The 15,837-nt window shown below is 37.4% G+C and overlaps 1 protein-coding gene across 1 annotated transcript in view; it reads left to right on the top strand.

Annotated features, from left to right (window-relative positions):
- Window positions 1-15,837, top strand: part of NAALADL2 (N-acetylated alpha-linked acidic dipeptidase like 2) — a 328,471-nt gene that overhangs the window by 136,116 nt on the left and 176,518 nt on the right. The window contains exon 4 of the mRNA XM_032193291.1: window positions 239-509. Within this exon, the coding sequence (XP_032049182.1) occupies window positions 239-509 (271 nt within the window). The remainder of the gene's footprint in view (window positions 1-238; window positions 510-15,837) is intronic.

Genomic DNA, 15,837 nt, shown 5'->3' with positions numbered 1-15,837 from the left:
GTGTGTTTCCTATAAACATTTTTTCCATACTTTGATTTCCCCCAAAGTGGTTATGTTTGCCTTTTAAATGGTAAGAAATTATTTGCAAAGAAAAGGAAAGGTGATTCATTTTTTATGCACGTTTGATGATCCATCATGAATCCCATGTTTCATTCAAGTAATGTAGACTGCTGCATGTTAAGGTGCAAGTGTCTTGGTGGGAAGTAACGTGAAAACTGTTTGCTTGTTTGTTCCCCAGAGATTTGTTACCGTTCTCTAGAGAAGATGATGTAGACACTGCAACGAAAATTCTGGTTCAATGGACTTCTTATGGCCTTGAAGATGTCCAGCTGGTAAATTATTCTGTTTTGCTTGACCTACCGGGCTCTACTTCAAACACAATAACTCTGAAAAACAGCGGCGAATGCTTTTATCCTGATGGACAGCAGTGCAACAGAGGGACCAAAACTCTTCATAGCCAAGACCTTCTGTACTCATATGCAGCTTACTCTGCCAAAGGAACACTTGAGGTAACGCAACTGTTTGTCATTTGTGTTGAAATAGTCAGCTTCCATTGAACTTGGCTGGCAAAGTAAACGTGACAATTGACCAGCCTTAAGTTAACTGTGATAAATACCAGTAAAAATCTCAAGTCAAACTTAAAAAATAATCAAACCTGAAGGTTTCTTGTGTTGGTGTTAGGTTTATGTTTTTTGTTTGTTTGTTTGTTTTGTTTTTAATAAGTATCTCAGTTGATGAATTGGTACTTGTTGTTTGGGTGTGAAAATATGAAAGCTGTCATGATCTACATTTTCTGTCTGAGCATAAACCTCAATGTATATTTCTGAAATATAAGAATTTCAATGTAAATGTACTGTTGTATTTCTCCTTTTTAAAATACTATATATTACCTTCAGTGATGCAGGGGGGTGTGAGTGGTGACTATGTCTTAGTTTTCTTTATTAGTTTTCTTTTTTAGTTCATTTTCATGACTTAAAAAGTTAAAAGACTATGTAGGAAAAGTTGGTCTTGATTTTGGAGGGTAGCTCTTCCAAAATATCTTTATATTTTATGAATATTTTATATTGCATATCAGTTACTGAATTTCGAGCAGTAAAATTCAACTGTTATTCACTTTGTTTTTGCTTGTGACAGTGTTTGCCCATAATGTTTATTGATAAAATGTAATGCATTGTGAAAATCTTGGAATGAGTAAAAATGGTGAAAGTTGCATCATGTTAACCAGCCCATTTTATGGACTACTGACATCATTTTGAAATTTGGACATTCAGAAATTTGAGGGCTGGTAGAAATTCATATCCTCCAGTTTCTCATCCTGCTTCAGTTTGTCCTTCTGGAAAGTATCAAAGCCTTTTGGTCCAAAGGATTTAGTCCAGAGACAAGGAGGACTGGAGTTCTCATTTTCCTCTGGGAGAAAGACTTCTCTCCATCTTGTGGTTTTGTGCACTGTTTTCCAGATTGAGTTTCATGCTCATTATCACCGTAGAGCCTCTGTACTAGGGCTCTATCAATGAATAAACCCATAAAATAATAACTTCGTATTGAGGCTTGATGTTTAGAAGTGAAATGAAGTAAGCAATGGTAAGTCTTAACTTGCATCGTGTACAGTTCAACTTTTCTGTGGGCAAGTAAAAAGTACTAATGAATGGGTTTAGCTTATCACATTTATCACTCAGTATATACTTTCTCACAGTAACCTAATAAGAGTAGCTGTAATGAGATAAAAGTACAGTTGTGGCCTTTGAGATTTATTTCATGAAAATAAATGCGTTGCTAGCAAATTCATCAGATTAAAGGAAATTGAATGTACTAGGGAGAATCTTTGACGTTATTACCAGCAACACATGTACCACTTCTAGACACTTTTCTCTGTGATTGAATTCTGAAGAAATGACCACATACACTGCCTGTATACTATCAACAGGGATGTTCCTTGGCTTTGACAAAAACCTTGGGAGCTTGCATTTGAGTCAAAGGATGGCTCCCTGTGCACAATTTTACAGTCAGTTTTTGAGATACCTAGCACCCTCAGAGATGTTTTCTTCTATTCTTTGAAAAGTCTACCCTAAATGTCTTTAAATCAAATTTTGTCTAAAAGGGAAATTTGCCTGTTTATTTAGTCTACAGAGAAATTAGTAGCAATCTAACCTTTGTTTTTTTTTTGTTTTTTTTTTTTTTGTTTGTTTGTTTGTTTATCATACACAATAATCTTTACTATTTAAAGTAATGGAGGTAGAAAAACTTCGAATGAGGTGTAGCAGGTGGTGTCTGTTGTTGGATTCAGCCATCAGAAGGTGACTTGATTGCTTGCAGTGGAACTACAAATTGTGTATTTTGAATATGTTGCAGTTGGTCGTGATTGCAAAATCACGAGGGTTTTCCTGCAAAAAAGATACTCTTGTAACAGCTACTCATAATCTGAATAATTTTCTTTCAAATGTGACACATCCTTAGTAGAAAATTTCTATTATGTGTCACATAATCAGGTTGAATTGCTAATATTGCTTGAATGCCGCTGCTCCATTGTACTTCATTTGTATATTTGGTTTGCAAGAAGTTCAAGCACGTAAAACCATTAGCTCATTGCAGTCTGTCTACCAGCAGAGGTACAGCTCTACTTTCATGTTGACAAGGTTATTTGTAGAATAGCGGGACTCATTTTCTTTGACGACCTGTCATGTCCATTCATCACATGGCCATTGTATATGAGCCGTCCAATTTGTGCTTTCTGGTAACAGTCTAAACAGCATTTGTGATATCTGAAATCTACTTCAAAAACCTACTTAGTGCCATTGTGATGGATGGTGCACTTTACTACTTCTTTATAATTCATTGGGCCCTGAAAAGGTGACACTGTTTACCCATCACGGTGACAGGCAAGGCAGCCTACAGTTCTGGAGAGAGCTGTCTTGTCAGTTTTAAAATAGATATTGCAGTGGTTATGTAAATAATATACCATAGACCAGGTCAGCCTAAAGAAAGAGTGATATACCTGAAATATATTTTTATGAAAAGTTAAATACCAACCACCTTTTATAGTGTTTAAGCCTTTTGTCTGCTTAATGAAAATGGGAAAGCCACTCTGGCCCACAGTGCATAAAAAAGGGACACTGCACGGCATCGAATGTATGCGTTAAAGGAAAATGTGCTGTCAAACAGCACCTAGCCAGCCTCCAAGCAGGTGCAGCGCAGTGCATCTGAATGTGCTGTTCCCTGCCTGTGTTGTGTGATCATCCTCACGAGCTGAGCCGTGTGTGCTGTCCTTGTTAGGTGCTGGAAGGACAAGCCAGAGAGCTGCTGTTGTGGTCCGAGGAGAGGTTTGGGGAACCTGTGCAGACTGTGCGCTTCTTTGGGTACCAAATTTGTGAGTCGTGCCAGCGCAGGTGTGCCTTGTAACCAGCAGGCAGTGGTGATCCTCCTGAGTGCAGAGAAGCATGAGCGCAGTGATGCCTGGGATGGATCCGCGGCAGAAGGTGCATGGCTGCGAGAAGGCCCGCAGAGAATTTCAGGCAAAGACAAGCAGTCCGTGCCCATTCTGCAATGCCCCCTGTTCCTTTAGTAACAGTAAAGAGAATACTGGCAGATGTCATGGTGTGCTGAGACAGTATTCGAGGCTGGACTAATTAAAGCAAAATGAAGATGATCTTTACTTTGCATTCTCTATTTGTAAAGTTTTATGCAAGTTGAAGTTTTCCTCACATTCACTTCAAGGATTTAAAGTTTATTCACTTTTTGCTTTATGGAAGTGTTCACAGAAACTTTAGCAATCCTAAATCTGTTTTAATATCTTAAACAGATATTTAGTATCCTTTGTTGTGTAGCATTACCTTATGCGCTGCTGTATTCCTCTAATTCTTCAGGAAAAACATCTCCCTGTGGGCTGCACCAGCTCCCTGTTAGGTCTTTGTTGTTCCTGTTTTTATTTATTTTTTCATTTTTATCATGGACACTCTCAGCAAGTCTGGGAAAACATTGCTTTCCGTTCCTTGGACCTCACACCCTGAAAGGACCATGCTGGTTCAAGAAGCAGGGGCAGATGCAAGACCAGCACAAGTATTGGCACGTGCTGCGTGAAGAATCCTTGAAACGGGAATATAAATGTGGACAGGAATCTGAAGACTTTGTGGATGGAAGTGAATCATACCCATCTCCAAAGCAGCTCTCCCAACACCCAGCACCTCTCCTTTATGATTCAGCCTCTCCTCCATCCCTGTTCCCTGCCTGCTTGGACTCCAGTGCTTCACCTTGCTTCCCTGCCATCATTCATGTGCTCTGACTGACTACCCATGTCTCTGTTCCAAATGTCTGCTGCTTTTAGGCATTTTTGTTCCCAGCTCAGCCAGCAATATCTTTGTTTTGGAGGGGCAGAGAAGTGAGAATGCCGACTGTTTGCCCCTGTGTCTGCAGTATGCAGAAGAGATGCTCTACATCTGTTGATAACATATCAGCCTGCTCTGGTTCATTTGTTTCAGTGACGTTTTCTCAGCTAAATGAGAACCCACCACAGAGATTAATGCAACCTGGAATGATACAAGAAGTGCAAACCCATATGTTAAGCTCATTTAGTGGTGATCTCACCATTTTTCAATCCTGGAAAGGCAGGAATAAGGGTAGCAGTGTGCAGATTCCCACCAGATTTTGCATAAGGAGAGGGGGTTTGCTCACTCCATCAGATAACCCATTTTCCCATGGCTGTGCTGAGATTTCTATTTCCCCATCCGTCCCTTTCTTTCACAGGTTCTCCACTCTGTGCAGGAAGATGGGAGTCTTCGTCTCCTTGGACACCAGTTCCTCTAATCTTATTGACTGTGTGCCCTACAGTCCCCTTCTCTCTCTGCTAAGTCTTTGCAGTACTGCAGCACTCCTCTGTTGCCTTGCAGTACTTAAATTGTCTATATTTCTAGCTCTGTAACAAAAAGTTATGAGTTCCTCTGGAGGGACAAAGCATCAGGAACTCCTTGACCCAACAGCTTGCTTTCATTTGATTTGGTTTCTTTGTGCTGCAAATGTTATTAGTGCACCCTTATTATTTTTTAATCTTCCCTCTAGCTAATCAGTAGTAATTTCCTTAACAGTATTTCTGAATTAAGATTGGTTTCAGCAGTTTGGTTTTAGAATATTTTAAAAATATTCCCAGGTTATTTTATCCCCAGGCAAAATTTCCAAATGAGCCTTCTGCAGCATGCTTACTTGCACTTCTTGAATTCCAAAGGCAGAGAGTGCATATAATTCAGATTAAATAATCACAGCATCTCACCCTAAGTCTTCCAGTCATTTGTGATGGCACATTGGTGAAAAATATCAAGCTAGGGGGAATCTTGATACAAGTGTATACTTAATTCTTTTAGGCATGCCAATTTAGTTCATTATTATCTTTATTAACATTTTCTAAAATTTCTTCTCCAAAGAGACATGCACTAGCTAAAATGAATCCCTAGCAACTGCAGTCAATTTGCAGATGGCTAGGGCTATAGGTTGAATAACACATGCACACAAATGAGAAGGATCCTGTGATTTTTGTAACATTTAGATGGTTTAGAGGAGCTTTATTTATCCTTTATTTATAGAAGAGTTTCTTAGAAACCTCTTCCACAAATAATCATAATTTAGACCACTGCTCTGCATACTAAGTAGATACAGCAAATTTTCAAGACAATCTCACTAAGAATATGGATTTTAGAATAGACTTGACCTTTAAACAGAAAACAACAGTCAGCATTAACTACAGCATAGCTGCCACTCCATTTTAATTACATATAGAAAGCTGTGAAACGCAATGTGAAGGTTATATAATTTAAAATTGCAGTCAAGAACTACAGAAATGATCATTGAAGAGATTTCCTGCAAAACATCCTGTCAGTCTTCTGGCATATATCATATAACCATTCATAAATAAAGTTTTACAGTTCCCTAAAATAATAGTGGTTTATCACGCACAAGAGCTCAGTTAATACTGCTGCAAGACTTTTGTTATCGTTGAGGGGTAGGGTTTGAAAGATGCAAATGGCTACTGCTGCAAAACCTTCTGCTGTTTTATAATTAAGTGAATGCTCTACTGATGTTTTAGTAATAAAATATTAGTAATGGCATTTCAATAATAATACCAATAATAAATGAGTATTTTAAAATGCAAAATAAAGCTAAAGGTGTGAGGCATCTTGACATCTACAGATATAACAGATCACTGAGCACTTCCATGCCATTGCACATACTCAGCTAAAGGCACTTTTCAATACATACTAAATTTGAGAGGGACAAATATCAACCATAAACATTATGTTATATTCCCATATTGTGGTAAAAACTAAGGGGCACAAACAGTGAAAACATGGGAAATGGATTTGGTGCTTTATTTGGGTTTCAGTGTATGTATAACTCCTATTGAAATTCATGAGAATTGTATCGTTTTTAACCAGAGTTGAATTTTGTCTGTTGACAAAGCTGGTGAGGGGCCTGGAGAACAAGTCCTACAAGGAGCGGCTGAGGGAGCTGGGCTTGTTCAGCCTGGAGAAAAGGAGACTCAGGGGTGACCTTATCGCTCTCTACAGGTACCTCAAAGGAGGCTGTAGCGAGGTGGGGGTTGGCCTGTTCTCCCACGTGCCTGGTGACAGGACGAGGGGGAATGGGCTTAAGTTGAGCCAGGGGAGTTTTAGGTTGGATGTTAGGAAGAACTTCTTTACTGAAAGGGTTGCTAGACATTGGAACAGGCTGCCCAGGGAAGTGGTGGAGTCACCATCCCTGGAAGTCTTTAAAAGACGTTTAGATGTAGAGCTTAGGGATATGGTTTAGTGGGGACTGTTAGTCAGAGGTCAGAGGTTGGACTCGATGATCTTGAGGTCTCTTCCAACCTAGAAATTCTGTGATTCTGTGATTTTAGTCTTCAGTGCAGCATGATATAACAGTTAAAGTCTTCACAAAATGTTTTATCTTAAGAGTTACCTGTATCTACCGGTGTAACTTGTACGGTTGAAATTGGACAACATTTTGTCAGTCTTAAAAATGCATTTCTTGTAATGTGGTTTCAGCTCACTGAACGCTTTTCTGCAGCATGGTTTTTTTTTTTTTTTTTTTTTTTTTTTTTTTTTTAACCGTGAAGATCTTCTTGAAGTGTTTTGAAATGAAATAGCATTGAAAATCCAACAGAAGTCTCCAGTTTTTCTTTCTCCGTCTTAGGATGTTGTGATATGAAGTCCAAATACAGTCTTCTAAGATGACCACTTGAAAACAGTGGAAATAAAAATAATAAATAAATAAACATGCCTGACATGGTTAAAATGTAATTTAAGCTAGTTGAGGATAAAGCTTCATATAATACGAAAAAATTGGTAAGGACAGATTTTAGCTAGTTTTGTGAAAAATCTTTGTTGAAGACTTGTGGTGTAAAAGAGCAAAGAATGGACTGTTTTAGAGACTGCTTTCAGGAATGGTATAATCCTGGACACAGAGCCTTAATAATAAGAAAGACCAAAAAGCTTACAAAATCTCTCTTAAGGAAAACCCTTTGAAGCAAATGCGTTTTGAAAGCCTTTCAGAGCTGGATGAAAAAAGTCTGCAGAATAGTTTCAGCTCTGATACAACTGGTTCAAAAAACACAGAACTGAACAATGACCTAGTTACTAACCATAGGCAAGTCTATGTCTGGTATCCAGGTGCGATTGTAGAAGTGTATTATGTATGTATGTGACCCATCAAAATGCCAGAGCCTGTTTCTCTGGCTGGGCTAAAATGTCCCAAGAAAAAGCTTTCATTCAGAATTTCATTTTTGAGCTGGTTGGAGTCACAGCACTTGACTGCACCCAGCACTTCAAGCTGCTATCCCAGGATCCTTATATTTTTAAGTATCCCCTTAAAATTATTTTAAAAATAACAGTTGTGAGCTAAACAAAGATGAAAGTAAATTGGTCTTCCCTTTTTCTAAAATGAGGAATTTCTAGTTTTTTGTCTGATGTGCAGTCTCTTCCACTAAATTTAAATACATCTAATGTCTGACATCTCACGTAATATATATTAGTTACTGTGTTTATCTCATTCATTAAGACAGCCTTAATGTGAATTAATCATGAGGAATATCTGTACTGTCCTCATAATTATTTCTTATGATCTTGTGCTCTGCAGTTCAAAGAGAAGGTGAACGATCAATCACCAGCTTGTGACTGGCCCAAGAGTAGGTGTGTGTGAGAAAGAAGATGCTTCAAGGAATTTATCTTCCTTCCACTGAATTATGTTACCATATAGAGTTAGTCTTGTCTCCTCTAAGATTCACTGCTTTGCACTGATATCTTCAAGGGGCAGACAGAGGTGAATGAGGATAGAAGAGGTCTGGCAGCAGCTTCCACTGTCACAGAGCAAAGCTTCTTAAGTATGCAAGAAAGCTCCTGCTGCGTTGTCATCAGGGAGAGATGTTCCTCTACTGCGGGTCACTGCTTGCCAGGCACGATCTCGGCGTGTATTTTAGAAGGTGAATTAGTATGAAAAGCTAGAAATAATATTACTGGCAAATGAATTTTTGTATCATTCTTTTGATCAAAATTTTTTATTTCAAATTTTTTTTTTGTCACGTCTTCATACATGTTGTCCTTTCACCTACAAAATTCTTGCATCGTAAGACTAGAAGAAAATCTTACAATTGTGAAATGGAGAAATTTTATCAGCGTGGACAGTGTTAGGCTCAGGATCTGATGGGCAAGACTGCCTGTTTCTGTTCAGAAGTATTCCTGGTTATCTTACTGCTGTTGCCTTAAGGCACGTAGAGCTGCTCTGCCTGGAATGAGCTTTCGTAATTTTTCAATTTTCTTCACAGACAACAAAGATAATTTCTTCACAATGTATATTGTTTGTAAAATAGGTACCAAAAACGTAAAGAGAAATGAAGCAATGCTGAGGGGAACCTTTTTAGTAGATGGTACAAACAGCAATACTTTTTGAGGATGATGATTGTGCATTTTTTGTCTTGTCTGTTGAATTGTGTTCATTGAAATTCCATAAATGAGTCTCTTGTTGGAATAGCGAGAAAAACTGTAGTTGATTGAGAGTGCATGCTGACCTCTCAGTTTCTAGGATGTTTTGTTTTGGTGGTTGTTGGCTGTTCAATATCCTGTGCAGGATAAATCATACCAGGGGAAGAGAAAGTTGAGTGCAGATTTCTGTAGCATCTGGTAGTTCAGTAATAATGTCCTTAACTGCTTTTGTTGAAAACTATACTGTAAAGTACTATTACTACAATAATACCGAGCATCTCTCTCTTGCTGTAAAAGAGGCTGACCTGGATCCCAGGCTGTGGAAGATCAGGGAAGCTCTGTTCAGCTCCAGAGCTCCAACAGGGCTGCAGCGATGGTGAAGCTTTTGTGGTACCATTGAAATCAGTTGTATGATGCCAGAGGCCAAACTACTCCATCCTCTCATCAAATTGCCCAGATTCCAGTTTCCCTGCAGACTTTCCTATATGTTTTTGGTAATTTAAACATTTTTCCATCTTTCCTTTTGAGATACAGTTTAATGGGACCCCCCTGTACAAGCTGAACAATTCACAGGTCCCTTTTCTAAAATAAAGCAATTCCCATCTTTTGCACAGCATCTCCTCTCTTTCTATAGGATTTTCTGTCCCTGCTGAGAGCATAGGAACCAACTTCAGAAATTCTCCATGGTGTTTCTGCTGACACATAACAGAGATGAATGCTCAGATGTCTGTGTGAAATTTGGCTCAATTCAGAAAAATCATCACCCTAACCTTTGCAAAAGCAAGCTACTAATTGCTCTATAGTGAGGATGCCTGGCAGGGCCCTATCCTAAACTCCCATTTAATTACTGCTGTTTTTCATAAAAATAAAACTTTTTAAAAATGAAGGGTAGCTATTTTTGAAACAAAAGATAGATGGAGCTGCCATATAAAAATCTTCAGATTACTAAAAAGTGCAGGATATAGTATCACAATTAACGATCCACTCACAATTCCAAAGTATCGAGTTCATTTAAAAAAATAATAATATCTGAAAACCTGGAAGAATGAAGAACTTGTTTTTCTTTGTGGTACAATTTTATAGTATCTGATACCTGAACCACGTGCTTACCTGTCTCTTGTAAGGGAAGTTTGATTTCCAAAATGCTACCTACTTGAAAAATAGAAATGTCTACTGATTTAATCACAGAACTATGGTATTCTTATATACTGCCTTTTATTTATTTATTTATTTATTTATTTATTTCAAATAAATTTGTGTAAAGATTCAAGGCATCAGAACTCACATCAGATATGAAAGATGTCATTTTCCTTTTCACGACTGCATGTTCACTTCTGCAAATTAGATAAAATGCTGCTTTAACTCTCTGATGTGTTTACAGCACTACATGATTAGGCATCTCTATGATTATGTTCAAGTGTGTGATGTTTGGCCAAGTGAAGGCTACAAGTACTCTGTAAAAGAGCATTTATTATACTCTGGAAAATTGAGTTCTCACTGACATTTCAGAAAGTTCAAGTGTTCTCTAGATGCAGTGGATGACCTCCTCTTGGGCCTATATTTGCTCATCTGCATTTTTGAGGTAGACGTCCACTCATCTTCCTGTGTACTTGCACTAAGAACAATATGTTTTATGTTTGTGTAGAGCAAGTGTGCAGAGAAATAAAGCCAGTGTATGTAGTTGAGTGCACTATGCATGTACAGGAATGCAAGTTGATTGGGAAACAATCTTCTCTTCCATTTAAAAATTGTGCCGTTTCAAAATGGCAAAAATTGGAAGCCTGAAAATTGTAAGGCTATTTTCTAGATATATTTGTCCGTGCACAGCCAAACTAACTCTAAAGATGAAACAATTTAACAAAGTTGAAACAACATACTCTAAGAAATTAAAATATTAAATATAGTTATAAAAATTAAATATTTGAATTGCTCTTGAAAAGATGCAGAAGCACTTCATGTAATATTTCACGTCAGTTGGCATGCACATTTTGTCTTTGATAGTGTTTGCATTCTTATGACACCGTTCTTGATGAACGTTCTTGACCTGCAGGAGGGAATGCCTGCTTTTCTATTCCCTATATTATAAAAATCCCATTGAAGGAGGACAGTCTCTAACTTCTGGATATTCATATTTGAGACAAGCCAATAAAACCTTTGCTTTGCTGCAATATGGCCTTGAGAATTTTGGGGTTCTGACATCATGGGAATGGATTCTGATACAAAGGAGTTTCATTGAAAATTTTAAAACCAGGTTTGAATCGCACCATTCTAACTCATTATGTACAGAGGTATCTAATGATTTATTTTTTTTTTAAGATGTAGCCTTACAGGTGATCAATTCTGTATGTTTTTGTTAGTTTTTCCTCAGTCGGAATAATTTGTAAATGTGTGTTTACATGAATAATTATCCCTGAATAAGCTAAACTAAGCAGGTTGGTAAATACTGATTACTGTTTCTGCTTAGAAAAGTATGATCATTGTGGCTTTATGCTTTAGCAACTATTGCTAATATTTCCTGTACAGGAAAGAAACATTAGAATTTAAAATTTTGTCACTGTCGAGTTTTGTGAGATGACAAGTAATCAGCATCACTTAATGACAGCTTAAAATAATGAAATTTCGGATAGGATTTTAAGCCATAAATGATGACGTGTCCTTCAATGTTTTATAAACAAATTAATATTCTTAGAGACTTTAAAATAAATACCAATTTAATATGCCTGAAAAAAAATAATATACATATATATATATATTTCAGGATACCCGAAGAACTAGAGTAGCATTTTAATGTAATTAAAAAAGATGAAAAAAAAATAGGTTTGCCTCACAGGATATCTTGCTGAATATCATGAATTACGAAGTTGCCCTCATATTAGTTTTGTCTTCTGCTTAAGGGAAACTGGAAGAATGTGATTGGGGGCAGAGGGGAGAAAAAGTAGAAATGAATTAAAAGAAGGAAAAATAAAGTTCAAAATAGATATAGAGGGAGGAGTCTACTGGATAAGCATTATCAACAGGGAACAGACTATGTCAGCTCAGATTTATCTGGGGCTCTGTAACCATAAAACACAGAAGAGGTTCTTTTCTGTAGGCTATAAAAAGGCTTCGATCTTAATTCAGTCTCCCTGGGAGATAGCAGGGAAAGAAAAAAAAAAAAAAAAAAAAAAGTGCTATAAACTGCAAAAAGCAAGCAAGGAAAGAAGTTAAACTCCAGTGTCTTTCTAAAAATGCTGCTGGAAGAGCAAAAGCAACCTGTAGGAGAAGCCTAACCTGAACCCTGCCTGGAACAGAGATGTGTCCCCATCCATGGGAGAACGGGCAGATGGGCATGGCAAGGGGAGAAGAAGCACGTAAAGTATGTCTGTGACTAAATTTGCTCTGCAAAACTCTGAGGTTAAGGGACAGAATTGTTCTCTCCCGTTTTGGTATTGCAGCACTTCAACAAATTACAGTTTTAGATGTCATTGCAACACAGCATGCAATTTTATGTAATAAAAACTAGACACAAAGAATCCTTTTTGACTGTAAGCTGACACTGTAAATCATATTGAATTACTCCAGAATTTCACTGCGTGAGTAGGAATATTGAAGTAAGAATAGAAAACTTCTAGAGTAAGGTGCAAATAACGATGTAGAAAAAAAGTAGAGAATCTATCTGAAGGAGGATAAATACTTCTAGGTAAAAAGAACTAGTTATTTAATGAACAAGTAGGCATTTATTGATGTCCCCAAACGTACCTCCCACTGTGTGAAGCAATATTGAAATTCTGTGATTGAAGTCTGCCTAAACATCACGTGTAAGGTGCAACTCTAAATATCATAAGCAAGGTAAAATCAGCTTCAGTTAATCCAGATATGGCATAATTGCTTTTTTGGGCTCAGAGAGCATCTTCAAATTCAAATTGCACAATTCATCCATTTTTGGTTTGCCTCGGATAGGATAGGATAGCTGCTTGGAAATGCATTAGGTTATTATTTTGCAATATTATTTTTCTCTTTCCAGTTTCCTAGTAAGACAAAAAGTAGCACGGGATTGCCAATCCTTGAGCTTCTAGAAAATAAAGTCTGGATAAGCAGCGTCTGAATCTGGCCAAGAGGGCAGGAGGATTTACATAGTTTGTTTACTTGACATAGTTTGTGTTTTTTGCAGGATTTCTCAAAGACATTTCTGTGTAAGTACCCCAGAATTTATTTACAGGGATTCCCTGATGACTTGGGAATGTCCAGGTGTCATGGGACACACAAAGCATAGTAAGTAATACTTGCTACTGAAAAACAGCATGCTTGGGTTTTGAGGCTCTAAGCCAAATTGCTTATAAAGTAAACAGACAGTGGAAAGCTCACTGGGGATTTTGAAGATAGTGTCATTTGGAAACTCCTGTAAACAATGGATATGGTGCCTCGTCTGCATACAAACCAAGTTTTCAAGAAAGGATTTTTTGTTACATAGTAAAAGCAGCTCAGTAGGAAATTATTGTTTCATGTGAAAAAGAGAACTAAGAACTCTCCAAAAAATCACTGTCATCTGCATCAAATTATTTCCTGATTTGTTCCTAGCTTGTCTCTGACTTGTATGTATTTTACTAAATGTTGAATTACGCGGTCATGCTGCACTAGTTCTTGTCTCGTTTTGGTAATACTGAACCTAGTAACAGCAACAAAATTTACAGCAGTTACTCTTGGCTCCTGTGAGTCCTAAGCAGGAAGGAACAGACTGACAGATCCTACTCGTACCAAGTACCATTGCTGTAGAAGTGTTTGAACTGCACATTACTTTCTTAGTTCAACCTTCAGCTCTTTAGTTGAGCTAGATGTGGTAATCATGTCTGCCACAAAACCCGTAACACAGAAGGTCTTGTTATTCTCTCTCTGCCCTTACTCTCACCACCTGTTTACTCTTGTGTGTGTGTGCCTAGAGCCGAGGGAGGAACAGAGTTTGAAAGAGAACTCTGAGTATTAACGTTTTTGTAGTTCCTACCTTGGGTGGTAGGAATCTCAGGCAGACAGCTGTGCTCCCCTGATTATTGGCCAGGCACTTTTGGCAGAAATGGGAGCAGCAGCTCCTGTCAGAAAGCATAGCAGAGTGTACACTAACAAATGATTTAGCATACTTGGGCACAACTCCGTTATCTCTCGTTTTCCTTCTTCCTTTTCTCTAATTTTAGAGAAGAGCTGGTTTTATGTTTGCAGAATTTTCTTTGCATTTGTGGTTGTCCAGCTTTGATCTACAGCCAGCTTGAGTTTACTTTTATGCTCTGCTGAATGCTGCCTTCAGCCTCAATTTCAGCGCTGTGCAAATAAATTATAGTGAAGTGTTTAATTAAAGTTAGGCTTGTGTCCTGATCACAGACTACTGTCTTCTCAGATACAATTTGCAAATATATTTGGGAGTTTTTACTTCAGGCAGGATGAATACTTGAAGGTTATTTACCTGTGATGCATCACACATTGGATGTTTCTGTTATGTCAACAACCAGAAAACGGCAGCCGAATGCTGAAGGACAAATGAAGGGCATTGATCTGAATGAAAGAAGGGGCTGTAGTAAGTGTAAACAGTGGTGTTGAACTGAGGTGTTAATGCTTCTAGAATAACCTATCTGCTCTTTGGACAAATCCTCTTGATTCTGAGGAATAGTAGTTCTCAATAAACTGCATTCATAGCGTTTAGTTTTCTAAAATACGGTAGAGTTTCTTCTATTTCTGTCATTCCTTGATGTATTTCTAATTGCCATAGTATTTGCAAAGAAGGTGACACTTTAAAATTGCATACACCACCTTCAAGACTCCAGCTGCCACCTACTTCATACAGCTATTCATACTTTTCCTTTCCAAGTCATCTTTCTCTTTTTCACCCACGCCTGGATGAAGTATGGTGTTTTATTCTCTTTAATTCTGGGAAGAAGCAGAAGAGACTGCGAAAAGACCCTTGACTGCCTTGATTGGGACATTTTTTTTAAGTCCTTGATTTCTCAGGTTTTATGGGATTTTTATCATAATTTCTAAGATAGAATGTTTACAACTCATTGAGCATCATCTTGGGGCTTAGAAACTAATAATAAGTCTAACATAAAATGATTACTTTTCCTAAAAATGTTTGTTTTATTACCTACCCCTACTTCATTTCATGCATGGGGGAATACTACTGAACACCATATTGCACATCGCAATTTGTTCCTAAATAGTTATATCTTTCTAACAACATAGCACGAAACAATTTGAAGAGTAAGTACCCAATTCAAATGGGTAAAACAGCTCATTGTTTAGTCATTTCCTAGTTTTAGGGTAAGAGGATTTACCCTTCCATATCTAAATCAAGTACACAAGTGCTCTTTTTTCAGCACTTGATACAAATCCTTTTATCTCCTACCAAAGGAAAGCACTTAATCAAATTTGGGTGGGGTATTTGGCTTTCTTAAATCTGGAATGCGTAAGATGAGAATTATGTCACGTTGTAAACATCTCTAAAATAGAGTAAGAAAAAAAATATTTGTTGTTTTTGGAGTTATGAATGTTGTGACTAAAACAGAACTTCACACACCATAAATAGCCATTTCTTGGTGGATTATTGAGAAGGCAGCACTCTTTGGATTAATATAGGATTATCTAACATTATTTTAAAAGTATACTTTAAAATCTTTTATTTTATGCTAGAAATAAAGGATCCAATTAATTGAGCCCCATTGCATATAGTAAAAACAAAACTGACTACCCTTGAGCTAGTGTTCCTGTACTGGATGCAATAAGATGTTGTTACTAAGTACTACAAAAAATATTTTGCTTTTTATCACAAATTTTACTTTAGGTGTTCAAGTGTAGAAGAAAAGAAGGGATATGAATCTTTTTTTAAAAGTGTTGTTATAAATTTAACGTTCATTAATTT

This window comes from Aythya fuligula, chromosome 9, assembly GCF_009819795.1.
Source record: "Aythya fuligula isolate bAytFul2 chromosome 9, bAytFul2.pri, whole genome shotgun sequence".
In the NCBI taxonomy this organism is placed as follows: domain Eukaryota; kingdom Metazoa; phylum Chordata; class Aves; order Anseriformes; family Anatidae; genus Aythya; species Aythya fuligula.
This window is presented reverse-complemented; position numbering and strand designations above follow the sequence as displayed.